The 16,479-nt window shown below is 38.5% G+C and overlaps 1 protein-coding gene across 1 annotated transcript; it reads right to left on the bottom strand.

The window, feature by feature from the left end:
- Window positions 1–5,786: 5,786 nt before the first annotated feature.
- Window positions 5,787–13,239, bottom strand: LOC139742594 (pyrroline-5-carboxylate reductase 3-like). Its single transcript, XM_071653123.1, has 6 exons — window positions 12,893–13,239; window positions 11,502–11,566; window positions 9,748–9,921; window positions 7,937–8,149; window positions 7,653–7,745; window positions 5,787–6,746 (listed from the first exon to the last, which is right to left on the bottom strand). Exons 1-6 carry the CDS (start codon window positions 12,975–12,977, stop codon window positions 6,561–6,563), a joined length of 816 nt encoding a protein of 271 aa, XP_071509224.1. The 5' UTR covers window positions 12,978–13,239; the 3' UTR covers window positions 5,787–6,560.
- Between the last annotated feature and the right edge of the window lie 3,240 nt (window positions 13,240–16,479).

Below are 16,479 nucleotides of genomic sequence, written 5' to 3' on the forward strand. Positions count from 1 at the left end.
AAGAAAATAAAAATGTTATATGTTTGTATGTATGTATGTATGTATGTATGTATGTATGTATGTGATGAGTGCTGTATGGCATCATGTGGAGAAAAAAAAATATATGTAGAGATATATCATTAATATGAATGGCATAATTATTATTACTATACTGATATGATATGAAAGATATGAAAGAAGACTGAATAAAAAATATGAACTAAATTTCCTAAATACATTTGTTCTTATTTGCTTCTTTTATAGTGTCTGCCTCTAATAAGAGTTGCATAGCTGAAGTTCTGTGACATGAAGAAGTGTATGCTAAATGTTTAATATGCTGTGTTCTACCAGGGAGGTGGCCCACCTCCCTGGTTCTACCGGTATCAGTATAATCAATTGTTATTAATTGAACTTCCATGTCCACTTACGCCCCCCCCCCCCCAGATCTCGGCCGTTGACCGCTCAATCGCGACGAAAATTAGCACACACATTGCCTATGACGTAATCTAAAGTACCATGAATTTGATTTTTTTAAATGAATTATCATTTATGCTAAATTATGCTAATTTATGCATACTGATGCATAAAATCAGACAATTTGGTATAAATCACTAAATAAAGCTCAAAACAGGCACTTTTTTGTGTAAATATTCTTTTTAGTGTCCTTAGCAAATGTAAGAGAAAAAAAAATGCCATCACAAAATTTTTTTAAAGTATTTTATTGTTTTTTTAATTTCTTATGTATTTCTCTGTTTTTCGACCTTATTTTTTTCATTGTTTTTCGATGAAATTTGTCCGCGACATTGTTTTGAACAAGAAAATATGTAATTTATTGATTTTAATCAATAAAATCCCTAAATAATCATGCTTTTATGAAATTTGCCTGTAAGCACAGTTTGCATTGAAGTTGTACACGAATTCACGTTTTTGAGCAATTTTTGGTCTGACATGCACGTATATATTTATGCGCAACTTCGGAACTGCGCGCCCAGGCATCGCATATTTGGTGTCAAAAGATGCGGGAGACTCGAAAGAAAAAAGTCATGAAACGTTGCGGCGATAGCTTTTTGCGATAGCGATACATTGCGTGGAACGTCGAGGGGGGTGGGCCTTGGAGGCACCCCCGGCCTAGTTACAGTTAAAGTGGATTGCACATTTCAATATATACACACATATATGTTATTGAACAAATATGTATGCGAACAAATATGTATGCAAACATATATAGATATTCTATAGATAGGCAATATCAGTAGTAAAGCATGCAGTTGAATGGGATATAATATAGTTGAAATATTTACCATTTGCAGATGAAACAAAAACCCAGCATTAGTGCTTTAAAATAGTTCTAAAATATGAGTTAGGGATAGAAACAACCACTGTAAATAATTTGAATTGGTAAAATCGATGTTAAGTATTGTTAAATATACAAAATGTGAACAATAGTTATAATAAAAATGCTTCCAGACTAAACTGTCTACAGAAACCATTTAAGAAAAATATACATATCTCCTTATATTTAATCCTTTATCGCGAGAATTTTATATAGGATGTTTTTTGGTACAAAAGACCTACACTTATGCAAATGTCATATCTTGAAAATGTTTTAAATCACTGTTCCCAAAGGTAAACAAGACCTTAAAGGAGACACAAACTGTCTCCCTAAAGTTGTATCCATAGATTTATGGATATATTATATATATATATATACATATTGCGAATTCACGTATTGGCTCCAATATGACGAAGAATCAAGAAATAAACTAGTAATGCATTATTTCGCCAATAAGAATGAGTTTATTGTACTCAAATTTTCGGTGGCCTCCACCTTCTTCAGGATTCTCAACGGGGAATGAAGGGTACCAAAAGGTACCCTTGAAGGTTGTTCAATTTGTGTTTTGGTACCCTTCATTCCCCGTCGAGAATCCTGAAGAAGGTGGAGGCCACCGAAAATTTGAGGACAATAAACTCATTCTTATTGGCGAAATAATGCATTACTAGTTTATTTCTTGATTCTTCGTTTTATATATATATATATATATATATATATCTCTTAGTAGTAGTAGTTGTAGTAGTAATAGTAGCACAGTAATGCTAATGACAAGTACATATAACATACTCTAGGTATTTGATCTACTTTCTCATGGATTGAAGATAGTTTTTGAATTTAAAGGAAATACTGTATTATAAGTTTCACTCTTCAACTTTGCTTTATGGCATCTCCACTTGCACGCCGCAGATTATACACCCTGGAAGGTACTAAATACATGCATACACATACATACACACAGAGACTCCAACCCCAAGCACCTTCTGATCTGGAGATTCTCCCGCCTGAAACCCCTTGCAAATGGGAGACTCCAACTTGATGTGCGCGAAGCGCATATCACGAGCGCGAAGTTCCTTGCAGCCGGGGTCCAGGGCCCGCTTGGGCCCTGGAAGCTCTAATAATTAGGGTTCTTGATGCTCTCTCGTGCTATCTAAGGCTTATTTTTCAACATAAAACGACAAAAAAGTAAGAAATCATTTCAAGCGGGAGACACAGAGCCAGGGCGGGAGAAATTAACTCTCAAGCGGGAGAACGGGAGATTTTGCAAAAATGGGCTTTCGGCGGGAGATCTCCCGTCGAAAGCGGGAGAGTTGGAGTCTCTGTACACACATACACACACACAGAAATATACATAGGGCCTATAAATCCACACAAACATAAACAAAATAGTATTTCAGACACAAGTAATGAGTCACTGGTATACGGTTTTTGTATTTTCAAGATTCTCTTTTCCCTGTATCTGTGCAGATACAAAAGCTGCACATAATAATCAATTGTCAAGAACAATCCATTAGGCATGATGATAAAGAAAAAGAAACAGACTCGACAAGAAAAGGAAGACACAACGTAAAAAATTCAGCAATTGTGTGCTTATATTTGTACATCTTTTGTAATCTGGAAACTCTTGTGGTGGAGGGACTCTTGGTGTTACTACTGGGGTACTCGACTCTTCACCCATTGCACTCCTTCCTGGAATTGGAATGACCTTACACTTAACTTTATGGGGGCCCCTCCCAATTCTCGGAAGCAAGAGCATGCTCATGATGCTGTTGTTATGACGCAATTACCATTGCTGTACAGGAAAATGCGATCCAAGTAAATCAGAGACTCCAACCCCAAGCACCTTCTGATCTGGAGATTCTCCCGCCCGAAACCCCTAGCAAACGGGAGACTCCAAATTGATGTGTGCGAAGCGCGAAGTTCCTAGGATTCTAGATGTTCTCTGTTGCTATCTAAGGTTTATGTTTTTCAACATACGACAGAAATAAGTAAGAAATCCTTTCCACTGGGAGACACAGAGCCGGGGCGGGAGAAATCAAATCTCAAACGGGAGAACGAGAGATTGTGCAAAAATGTGCTTTCGGCGGGAGATCTCCCGTCGAAAACGGGAGAGTTGCAGTCTCTGGTAAATACAAACAATGCGAAAATGGGGCTACATACTGTACGCCATTCGACTTCAACAATTTTGCGACTGAATGAGATAATAAAGTTAAAAAAAAAAACATCAGAATAACTAGTTTGCATAATACAGTGCACTTTCGGTATAACAAAACACAGTTATAACGAAATTCCAGTTAGAACAAAGTAAAAATTCAGGATGCAACATGTTTTTTACTGTTTATTAGTTCGGTTTATAATGACATTTTGATATACACTTGTAATGAAAGAAAGTGCCAGTCCCGAGAACTTTGTTGTAACTTGAGTTCACTGTACAATGTAGTAGGCATTGCCATAACAAACAGAATCTGTGAGGTGGATCTCATTTTTTCTGCAATGTTCTAAATCTGGCAGTGAGCAAATGGTAGGACCCTCTAGTGACTACTGTCTTGTGGAAGGGACTTGAAAGAGCACTCATACTGACCTTCATTAAAAGAGTAAAAATGACAAACCGACTATGGCCAGCACTTTTATGAATATAGTTAACTAATCTCCTGCATGCATACACATTATGCTTTAAACAACTCCTCTTTCTGTGCTGGCTCAAGCTTAGTTCAGTATAATAATAATAACAATGATAGCTAGTTTTTATATAGCCCATTTCGCACTTGTTAAGTATCTCAATGCATTTTACAGACTAGTATTACCCTGGTCCCTGGATGCATTATTTCCAACCAGCACTGACAGTGCTCACTCTGCAGTCCCTGGGGAGCATTCCAGCCAGTCGCAGCCATTTTACAGGCATGCATATGCTGATAAACCAACATATAACTTCCACATCCTACTGGGCACCCATCCTACCCAGTACCAAAGCACCAATGCATAATATACAACACACACAGTACAGTGGAACCTTCTTATAACGAGGTCAGATATAGCAATATACCTGATAAACAAGGTAATTTGGCAGGGCCCATTGCTTGTGTATTCTTCTATTTGTTTTTATCCCTGATTACAATGGACATTTCATTGGTCCCATACAGGTTGTTATAACAAGGTTCCCTTCTAAATGGATCCAATGATATATGGCCTGTTAAAAAAAGAAAAGAAAAGAAGAAAAGACAAAGGAGAGTGCTTGGCTAAGGGCCTTTTCTGAACTCTCAAGATTTTGATCCTGACATTTGTACTCTTCGATCCACATCATATCTTTGTCCAATTTCTGACCAAATGACCTTAAATGCTTCAAGTATGATGGCCCAGTAACAAATATTCCACACACAATCCTTCATATTTTGCTGAAAATTCATTAAAGACACTATGAAGTAACTGCTTTAGGTGCATTTCACAGAGTGAAACCACGATTCAATGTATCTTGATACAACTACTAGTCAGTATGATGCTTAGAGAGCATTATAACTCGTGTCCGACCATAAGAGAGTCAATTTAGATGAGAACTGCAGTGTTGACTGTCGCAAAATAACGGTTCGTTTTTGAATGAAAAAATTTGTACCCAAGTATGATTCACAAGTATTTCACAACGCCACCTCGTGGTCCCATATGGAAGGTCGGTCTAGCAACAACCCTTGTACTACTCTGATAAAATCACATCTTGATTTTTAAGAATAAGAAAATGACAATTTCATCAAGACATGAATGTGACATTGGCCTTACTTTGAATCAGCCGTATCAAAGTTTTGGCTGTATGCTCGTGAACCCTTGATTGCTCCCTTCCAACTGTATTGTGTCCTTCTCGCATGTGAGTCACACTAACAGGAAGTCCTCATGTACACGAGTGCCAAGATCAAGGGTCATGAGAAGTGTGCCCTCCTTTGCAAGGCATTGTGGGATTCTAATTAAAGGACAAGTTCACCTTCATAGACATGTGGGTTGAGTGAATGCAGCAATATTAGTACAACACATCAATAAGAGTTTGAGGAAAATTGGACAATCTGTTCAAAAGTTATGAATTTTTGAAGTTTCTGTTCAGTCACGGCTGGATGAGAAGACTACTATAGCGTGTGATGTCATATGTGTACAACTTTATAAAGAAAGTATAAAGAAAATTTAAGATATTCTTACTTTTCTCACATAATAAAGGAACATTCGACTTCTCTCTTTCAGAGGTCAGGGGGGAATAATATTACCTCTAACACAAGTCAGTAACAAGTCGAGGAAATGTGCACTTTATTCAAAAAGTCAAGTTTTGTGAAATTCTCTTTTTATTTTCCTTATATCGTTGTACGCATATGACATCATATACTGTAGTAGTCTTCTCCTCCAGCAGTGATTGCACAGATATTTTAAAAATTCATAACTTTTGAACGGATTGTCGGATTTTCCCCAAACTTTCACTGATGTGTTCTACTAATATTGTTGCCTTCACTCAATCCACATGTATATGAAGGTGAACTTGTCCTTTAAAAACAGACAATATTACAGCTTTCAACAATAACCAGGGTAGGTAAATGTGTTGAAGAAACAAAGATGCAAGGTTTCCATTTACTAAGTATTGTAAAACGAGAAATGTTCGCGTGCATTTTAATTTCGCGAATTTCGCGAGCGCCAAGATTCGCGAAATTAAAATGCACGCGAAATTTCTTATCTACACCATATGCATTGGAACGCAAGAGGCAATTCGCGAAAATTTCTTGCCACGAAAAAAGCCGTCAGCTCCAATTCGCGAAAATTTCGTGCCGCGAATATATCATGTTTTACAGTATTACAAGAAAACTACAAAAGTACACACTGTACTTAAAGATGCAATTAGAAGTTTTCATGTGGAGTGAAAGGATAGAAAATACCAGGTAGTGAAATTCATTTTAACTTCATCTTCATTTGGCATCTCTGAATCAAAAGAGAGATTTTCGTACATTTCACCTCTACAGATTGTCAGCTGCCATCGGCAGATTCAGCAGTAATTGTATGGAAAGCAGAAAAAGGTTTCAATGATATAAGAAAGAACTTAATGAACATTCAACTAAATGTACTAGTGCAATAACTTCTTGATTTCTTCAAATGGCAATAATGATAAAAATAATTTTTCTCAGCTCTGACATTTCAGCAGAAAATGCAAGGGATCTTATCTGACAATTTCTGCCGACAAAATTGTACGACATCCTGCAAGCCACCTTGATGGCATCTTAATATCAAGGTCTCATTTTTTGTCGGCGACACTCTTGGATTTCATGTATGCCGCCTCGATGGCATTCATGAACGCTGCTCGCATGCCACTCTTCTCGAGGGCATGGACGCCACGTATTGTCATGCCGCCTGGCGAGCAGACAGAATCCTTGATCGCTCCCGGATGCTTGCCCGACTCCAAGTACAGCTTGCCGGTGCCCTGCAAGTATAAGGCACACATACAAATGCATCAAATGCTTCCATAACAAGAATTCAGTTTTGAATATTAAACTGAATACATTCATAGTCTTGCTCTCTCTAAGGGTGTACAAGGGGCTTTATTCATCAAGAAGAGGCAAAATTATCACAACTGACAAAATATAAAAGGGGCGTAATTTGCATATTAATCTTTAAGAGCAAAAATAATTCAGTACTAATGACATAAGACCCAAAAGGAAGCTTATGTAACATGTCATTCGTACGAAAATCAAGAAAGCTTGTTTTGCAAAGGTTCAAGGCAATGGAACCGTGTTATATAGAGGTTAGATATACGGAAACCTTGTAAAACAAGCTGATTTTCCAGGTCCCAACTCGTCATACTCTGTTTTTGTACTCTAATATACAAGTGATGAGGAAACCTGATATAACAACGTAGCGGTCATGTTCTTTAGATCCCCATTATGACGAGGTTCCCTAATATTTAAGTAGGTGAGCCAATGACTATGATATATAACAATCTATCATTTTGTTTTATTCCAAACTCTTTTATATAATTGGAATTGGAATTGTATACAATTGTTGTATAATCTTTCCATTTTTTGAGCACATAGTGACATATCTACTTGATATGCACTGAATAAGCACTGTTAATTATTATTGTTATTATTGTTATTATTATTATTATCATTAATATCATTATTATTGTTGTTGTTGTTATTATTATTATTATTATTATTATTATTATCATTATCATTATTATTATTATTATTATTAATATTGTCATTATCATCATCATTATCATTATCGTTATTATAATATCAAGTGTTCAGATTCTGTCCACCTCTTGTAGCAGTCATTGACAAGTCAAGTTGGAAGAGGCACATGGGTCATTGGTTGGGTCACTTACCACCAAAGTTACGGCTGCACACTGCATGGCACACTCACGAGGGAGCCCCATGCAGACGGCACCATCCGCAAAGGCTTCCATTGCCATGGCAAACTGGGCACAATTAAAAAGAAACAAACGATATTTATTTAACTTTGATATTTCACTGTTGTATATCTCTGGCATGCCTTTGTAGCATATGCTATATCTGTGTTCTATGTAAGCATGCAAATGAAACAAATTTCCAGAAATCGACAATAAAATCAAATTGAATTCAACGCGTCTAATTTCATCCTGGTACGTACCCATGCTGGTCCTGCGCCCGCAGACGAGGCCACAACCTCGAGCTGGGCGTCGTTGAGCACGGAGAACTCTCCAAGGGGCTTCAAGAGGGTGGCAACCGTTACCATGTCCTCATCAGTTGTGTTGGTGCCGCGCACGACGCCGACAAAGCCCGCCCCCACGCTGATGGGTACATTGGGTAGAGTGCGGACCAGTCTTGTGCCAGAATGGAGTAACTGCGGGGAATGGAAATCACAGACAGCATGCTGGCTACAGAAAACCATGACTCCAAATTTGGAAAAGAATGACGACATATGATTTGGCACACTGTGGTAATAGTACTGCTGCTGTTAAGCATTGCGGCTAATCAGATGCATGGACTACCTCTATCACCACTGTAGCAACAGGTCATTGGTGTTGTACTGTTTGGTACCATAATCAGAAAGAGTAAGAAAAATAATACACAACACAATTCATTAGATTTATTTGCATTTATATACTATTGTGTTAATATAATTAACACTAACACTTCTCACAAAAAGCATTAAAATCAATTTTAACCATTTTATTGTAATCAAAGGCACCATGCTAGTAAAAGAAAAAAAGAAGAAAAAAAGAATTTCCAGATAATTTTTAGTAGACATGTACTCCAGGGTACCCAATAACATCATATCATATCTAGAACCATAATGCTACTAACAACTATCAACTTTTTATTGATTTATTCATTTCTGTATGAATGCATATTGGTATTTATCTGCTGCACAATTGATTTATCTGTCATTTCATTGTAAATGCATTTGTCTGACTGCATTCATTCATATTTTCCTTTTTTCTTTTTAAATTTCCCTGCTTGTTTGCTTGGGTTGTGTTTACACTATTTCTTCAACCCTATTCTAACTGGGAGGGGGGTCAAACTGACCCCCTCGACATTTCGCGCCACGATTCCGCAATGCACAAAGATTTTGACGCGTCGTTTCATGACTTTTTTCATTGAAGTCTCACGCATATTTTGAGACCAAATTTGCGACGTCCGGGTACACCATTCTGAAGTTACGCAATGTTTTGCATATACATGTCAACCCGAAAACAGCTCAAATTCATGATTTCGTGTGCAAATCCAATGCAAATTGTGGTGTTTTTTTTTGTCAAATTGATATAAACTAGATTATTTCAACTTTTGAACATTGAAATTAATCAATTCTAATGTAGATAAGCTTGAAAAAGTGCCTGCGACAAATTTTGGCCACAAAACAATAGAAAACAAAAGGTCGAAAAAACAATAAAATACATAATTAAAAAAACAATAAAAAACAAAAGAAACTGATTTTGATTGCGCTATTTTTTTACAAGAAAATTGTTTGATGTGTCTTGAGGAACTCTTGACACAAAAATTTAGCAATCCTTCATTCTTTTTGATGGAGTTATAGGTGAAAATATGATTTCATACGTAAATTTGCATAATACATTTATTAAAATCCCCTCAGTAAAAACTTGGTCTCAAATAGCCCAGTTAGAATAGGGTTAAAGATGGCTCTACAGTAGTAGGGCAAGAATAACATGATAGAAGTTAACAGGAATGCCAACCTTGGAAACAGTATTGAACTATTCTGAGGGCTTATAAGGTGTTTTTGTTGTTGTTGTTGTTGTTTTGCTTTTTGTTCTGGGAAAGAAACAGTATTTTTACCTATCCTGTAATAGACATGTGGAGTAATACAAGGTGGAGAAAAACAGCATTTTCCACAAAACCTGCAGTAGTTTCAGGGTAAAAAAAAGCAGTAAAAAAACATTGCAAAAACAGAAACAGTAGGCACCTCTGGGTTGTGCTTCTTACTTCTTCATGGCCAGGACAAGAGAGGCCAGCTACCACAGTCAGCACTAGGTGCTGTGGGCCGAAGGGGAGGGGAGGAAGGACGTCGCGGCACTGGTGAGGCTTGCATGCGATGACCACGATGGAGCAATTCCTGACCACTTCGGCATTGTCGTGTGTGGTGGACATTCCCAAGTCCTGCAGAGGTGCAAGAATTTGAAATCTGTCACTTTTGGGAACACAGAAACAAAGCAAAACAAAAGAAATCTTCAGAGATACCAGATAGATATGGTGGACAATCATTAACGCAGTAGTAAAGAAACAACTCACTTCAAGGAGACTGCTCTACCCCTCATTAACCCGTTGAGGACGGATGCGATAACACGCATTTCCCATAGACACCTGCCCAAGTATTCTTGGGACTCGTCTTCAATGGGTTAAAAAGATGCAGCCTCTGTTACTCTTCGGGAAAGAGTGTAAGCCATCACAGAAATGCAACTTTCACCATTCTCAACTGCTATGATTATGACAATCAGACCTGCATATCAATGATTTATTCATGTATACATTTTCAGGTCATCACAAAAAGTGCAATATATATCTTCCACTTACCCAGTTGAGTGTTTGAGATTGTCTTGGGAATAATGGGGATTTTGTTGCACACCTAGGACTGAACCATAGACATATAATCCGATTTCCCGGGACTGTGTAGGCCCCATTTCCATGTTTTAACCCTTACCACACTCTGTTTACTGATTGGAATGCATACTTGAGTGCTTGTTTTTTAACCAAATGACTAAGTTGCCTGAAAACTAATTGTAGAGATTAATTAAAAGAGATTACCTAATCCCTTCTGTGTAAACATGGTCCATCTGTGAGAAACAATGCTGAGTGGGCTTGATACCTTTACAACTAGGTCAAGTTGGGGGCGGGGGGGGGGGGGGGAGGGTGGGGGGGAGGGTTATGGAATGCTGATGAAAAAGCACATCTAGAGGGATAAAGGACAGCTGTTGATTTGATTTTCCTTCTATATGCCATCCAGGAACTTAAGTCTTTATTCACGTCATTCATGGGACAACACAGCTTTGTGTCTGTCTGGTTCTTCTTTCTGGAACTCAATCTGAGTCATGGCCTGTGAAACTGAGAAGAGAGACCTCATTCCCACTCTTCACAAAAGAACTCAAAACATTTATTTATTTCTCTCTCTCTTTGGTCCCAGTAACTCTTCTCTTTCAATCGTGGCTCTTTCCAAAGGAAGCAATGTCAACTAAAAAAGCATTCAGAGAGTATACCTCCACCAAGCAGCTCTTTTCCACACACACATATGCTGAAAAAAAAAAAGGCTTGAGTTTACGTCTCATCATCCTGCTGCGCAGTGCCTCGAGCAGAGCATGTGCTTCAGTGCGCATATTCAAACCTCATAAGAGCAGCTTGAACTCCAAGGTTCATTGACCCTATTTGCCCATAGATAAAAAATCCTGAACACAAATTCATAAAATTTCCTGGATCACTACCAAAATAGAATCACATGTTCCTTGTGTCATTATCAATTTTTCTGGTAAGTTTCATCAATATCTGTGCACAACTTTTTTAGCTACTTTGCAAACAGACAAACATACCAATGCAAAAAAAAAAAAAAAAAGTAACCTTCTTGGCAGAGGTAAAAAGAGGTCTCACTTTTCTGCATCAAGAGTGTCACTGTATGACAGACACTGTGCATTAAAAGACTACATTATTATCAATACAATTTTGTATTCTTATTTATTGTTATTACTCACCCGTAGCTTACACAGATTTCTGTCACTCGGAGCACTGGCCATCATTTGGGCTGGCTTGACAATACCTGTGTGTTTCAAAAACAAACAGAACTCTCATGAAAGTCTCATTAACTTGTCAACTGAATGTATCGTTAAAGGAATGAATAGAAATGCAAGGAACTTTTCATGAACTTTGAAAAAAAAAAAAATCTGCCTCATGATCATGCAAATAAAAGTTGCCTAGGCCTCCATGAAATTTGCTGAATTTAGAATCATAATTAATGACTTGGAAATAATGGGGAAACAGAAATCTTCTCTGTAATTGTAAAAACAAGATCCTATCGGTATTAAGAAGTGTCATCATGAGGTTAAATATATAAATCAAACGGGGCCCCCAACCATGGCCCCTGACACACACACAGCACAACACCACATTAACTGTAGGGGAGCCTAGGCATAGCGATAGGAACTGGCATGACTAGCTTACTGAAATAACATTGACATCCATAGATAGTTCAGGAATTGTATTAGTCAATTAGATATCTCTTCAAAGTTGCTGTGCAAATAACTTCTTATTGGCAAGACTTCCTTAACACCCCACCACTTGCCAATTAATTGTGTGTTGGGGGGACTGTTTCCAACTTCTGTGAATATGTACATACAACAAGCGTCATATTACTAGCCCTAGCCTAGGCCTACACCTAGGCTATATAGAATGTTCTAGACGTCTAGACCAATTTGTTTACAAATACAGAGCTACCAAGTCTCACACATTCTGCGTGAGACTCAAGCATTTAGGGTCTGTCTCACGATCTCACGCATGGCACCCATTTTTCTCACGCATCGGGCGAAGTCTGCATATTGGGCCTATAATAAGAAGCATTGCTCAAAAGATTAAAGTGATAGTTGGAATTGAAGGTATATTTCCCTTACGTCTTTCAAATAAGTAAAAAATGGTCACTTAAGTGTGCACCTGATCGCACCAGTAAGAGCTAAACATTAAAAAAGCTCCCTACCGTGGGAGGCCACATGGGGAAAACCCCTCTTACACCCTCGCTTGCGCGCACATTCGCGCGCCGAGATGCCGAGCGATGCCGAGTCATGAAAATCTCACTCATAAAATTTTTTTGAACTTGGCATCCCTGCAAATATATAATTTCTTCACAACTGGAGCAGGATGAACTAAAAAACACTAGGGGTCTAGATCTACAGGCAACACAACTAGACTAGCTACAGGATTCACCTTCTTACGCTAATAGGCCTAGAACCTTTACTTCTTGTCTGTTTTTGCATCAAACCAATAACAATGCCACTTGACACTGCACTGTGACTGATTGCTCTGAACGTTAGTACGGTACAACCTCGTGAAGTGAGCTTTTTTATCATTTGACCTGAACTGTTCCATCACTTACCAGCTCGAAGCCATCCCTCGATCATTCCTTGGGCCATGTTCCCACAGCCGATGAAGCCGATTTTCTGCTCAACCGCGGTTGCCATTTCAGCAGGCAGCGATGTCCAAATCAGGTAGGGCCTATGACGTTACAACTAAATTATTACTTTCTCGTGTCCACGGCTTTGCCAGTGCAGTGCAGTGTAGTGACCGGTCTACTTTTATGATAACGATTGCACTGTATAGTGTTAGTACAGCAAGTATTACTGCACGGTGGGTGTGTCGATCTTTGGTCCCGTTAATGTGTTAATGGGTTCACTCGTCAAATGACGGCCCTTTTCCCTGGATTCCTGACAGCTAGCTGCTTGCGGTATGGTACCTGGGAACAGGTCCTGTACACAGCTTGAGCTGCATGAGCAAGTCATTAGATACCACTGTTTACGTACGACAGTCGTACACGTACTGTACGTACACACTGTGTACACGTGGGTCCCACTGACCTAGTAGGGGGAGAGACAACGTAGATGGCGCCATTTCATATCTAAGTAAACCAACCGGTTTCACTGTTGAATTAGTAGGCTACAGTGTACTAAATTTTACAAGGGGGATTTTCGGCTAAAGTCTCCTGTTTCACCATTGAACAAAGACGAAGTAATCACCTTGTTTTCTCATACCTTGTTTTCTCAATCTACACCTGTAGTCTCCCTAAATCTCAAGACAAATGTGTCCAGCCTCCACTTAAGTTGTATTTTGTAAAGGACTCCCCTGGGACTCCCCTGTATCAACTACTATGGGTTATTTTATTTCAACAAAATGAGCCCCGATGTATTTAAAAATTCTTGGTAGAATGAAGTGATGACTTTTGTCTTTGTTTTCATTTATGAGAACTCATGTGCAGCTGTTCTAAAGCTAATCACAAATTAATGAGGTCTGACTGTGTACGTGTGAATCAATAATGTAAGATGTGTAAATTTAGCAAAATCAGTTAACCTTATCTCTACCTGACTCAATACTGTCAGATACACTGTACCAAAATTAATCCTGACATAGTGACTACAATGAATTCCTCCCCCAAATTATCACAAATTGTTTAAGTAGATCGTTGAGCCCACAATAGAAATAATAATAGAGATACATAGATAGAAAAATAGATATTAGATAAATAAGACGATAGAAAATGATATTATCATAGACTGATGCAGATTGATGAATGGATAGATTGATATAGATAAAGAAAATGTTTAATAATAAATAGAAAGACAGATAGATAGATTAATGAACAGAAACAGAAAAGAAATTCAAAATACTTACAGCTTACAACGCCTTCCATCATTATCGTGGACATTAGCCTCTATAGCTGACTATCACTCTCATGATTCTCATGTGTCTCCAAGCTGCTATTCATTGCAAAGTGGTGGTGGTGGTGGTTGGGGGGTAGGGGCTCACTGATGTGACACACACTAATCAATGCAATTGTAAAGATTTCCTCATTGCATTCGATTATTTGCCATTTATAAAAGAGGAGATGATCTATCTCGCGCCTTCTTCCCTCTTTCGTCATCATACAACAGACCCGGCGCAACCGAGGGGTGGTTCGCCGGCCCCTTCCCCCCTCTTATTTTTTATTTTTATTTTTATTTTTTTAATTGCATGGGGTCCATACATAGGGTCTTACCACTTGGCCCCCACATTTTTGCAGAAAATGTAGGGTTTGACTTGTTGTTGGTTATCTTTGCTTGTCAGCATGTTGATAGAGGAGAGGCTTCAAAACTGTCGTGAAGCTTGCTTGTCAGTCGATTTTGGTATAGGAAAATGACATTCAAAACCACCACGACCCCTTTTTTGTTTGTTTGTTTTTTTGTTTGCTTTTACTTGTCCGCAAACTTAAGCTGATTAACCCCTGAAGTGGCACGAAAAATAAGCCCCCCCCCCCTTTGTGTTTTGCTTGTCAGCCGATTAACCCGCGGAATTACAGGAAAATGTTAAGCCCCCTCCCTTTTTTGATGCTTGTCAGCCGATTTTTGGACACAATTACTGTCATCCAAAATGTCTTTCCCCGCCCACTTTATCCTCAAATTAAAGGGATCGTATAGTTTTGGTTGAGACCTAATTTCAGGTTTCTGACATTATTTGGTGAGATAATGAGAAACCTCTTATGAAATATGAAAGAGTACGTGATTCCATGAGGAATTCAACATTTATTTGATGAAAATTGGTTTTGAAATGGCTGAGATATCCAAAACAGAGCGATTCTAATAAAGTTTTGGACCCACACTTTAGTATGATCGCTTTGTTTTACTTTGTTTTTGGATGTTTCAGTCATTCCAAACCCGATTTTCATCAAATAAACTTTGAATTCCTCTTAGAATGGTATGCTCTGTACTATTTCGTAAGTGTTTTCTTGGTATCTTGCAAAAACTTAAAAGCCCAATTCTCATCTCCACAAATACTGTACCATCCCTTTTTAGTCGACGTCCCTGTTCCCATTAACTGGGCCATCTCACTTTTTAAAAGTGTATAATAGCTCCGGACCTGATGATATTCTTCTGTGATCTCTTCCTCCTCCCAACCTCTTTTCACTCACGTTCTCGACCTTCTCCGCGTCCCCTTCTTTTCTTCCCCATGCATTTTCTTTTCCTCTTTCTCCTCCAGATTCTCCTTCTCCTCCTCTTTTAAATCTTTCTCTTCCTTCTTCTCCTCCTCCTCCTCATCATCATCATCCTCATCATCATCATCATCATTATCATCATCACCATGACACTTTCTCCTTCTGGTAAATTTGTCCTCTCCTTCTTTCTTATCCTCTTTTTCCCCTTTTTCCTTCTTCCTCCATAAAACTGTTATTTATATTCAAAGAGAGCGCAACAAGTTTTTGCATACCACCAAATTGCATAATTATTTTTGTATCTTGTGTGCGAGAGATCCTGTAGCGTACATTTTCCAGGTAAACGCTCCACATATCGGTAACTCGACTGCGTGGACCAGGTGTTAACTTTATTGTCAAACAAATTTGAATATGGCACTGAGCGTGTTTGAGAGAGAAACTGTTCACAAAACGAACACAGAGAAGCTATAGTCGACAAAAATTACAGAAAAGCTTTTCTACAACAGCACAGGAATAAAAACATCAACTTATAAACACAACAAATAAGTGAGGGTATGGTTGGGGCACCACCGATCGGCAGGGCACCTTCCCATCGGCACCCTGCGTATCATGGCTGTTTGCGTATAGAACGAAAAGTTACGCGCGGGATTAAGTGTCATTAGCTATAAAGACAATAAAAACGAAGAAACAAAATCAAACTCTAACAAACCAAGCTAAAAATTACACATCCGCTCAGTAACGACGCATGGCTGTGAAATTAACGTGTATTACCTATGGCCTGTGAAATTCACGTGTATTACCTATGCTGTGAAATTCACGTGTATTACCTATGCTGTGAAATTCACGTGCATACCTATGGAGGGGAGGGGGTGCCGATCGCAAGGTATGGTTGGGTGTCCATAATACCGGACACCTAACGTTTTTTCTATCAATAGAAACGTGAAAAATCTCACAATTGGCCTGAAATTTTACTCACGTGTGGAGAAAATACTCCGGATTCACAA

The sequence above is a fragment of the Diadema antillarum genome, unplaced genomic scaffold (assembly GCF_040938485.1).
Source record: "Diadema antillarum isolate AM-2024a unplaced genomic scaffold, OU_Dant_1.0 seq00001007_RagTag, whole genome shotgun sequence".
Taxonomy (NCBI): domain Eukaryota; kingdom Metazoa; phylum Echinodermata; class Echinoidea; order Diadematoida; family Diadematidae; genus Diadema; species Diadema antillarum.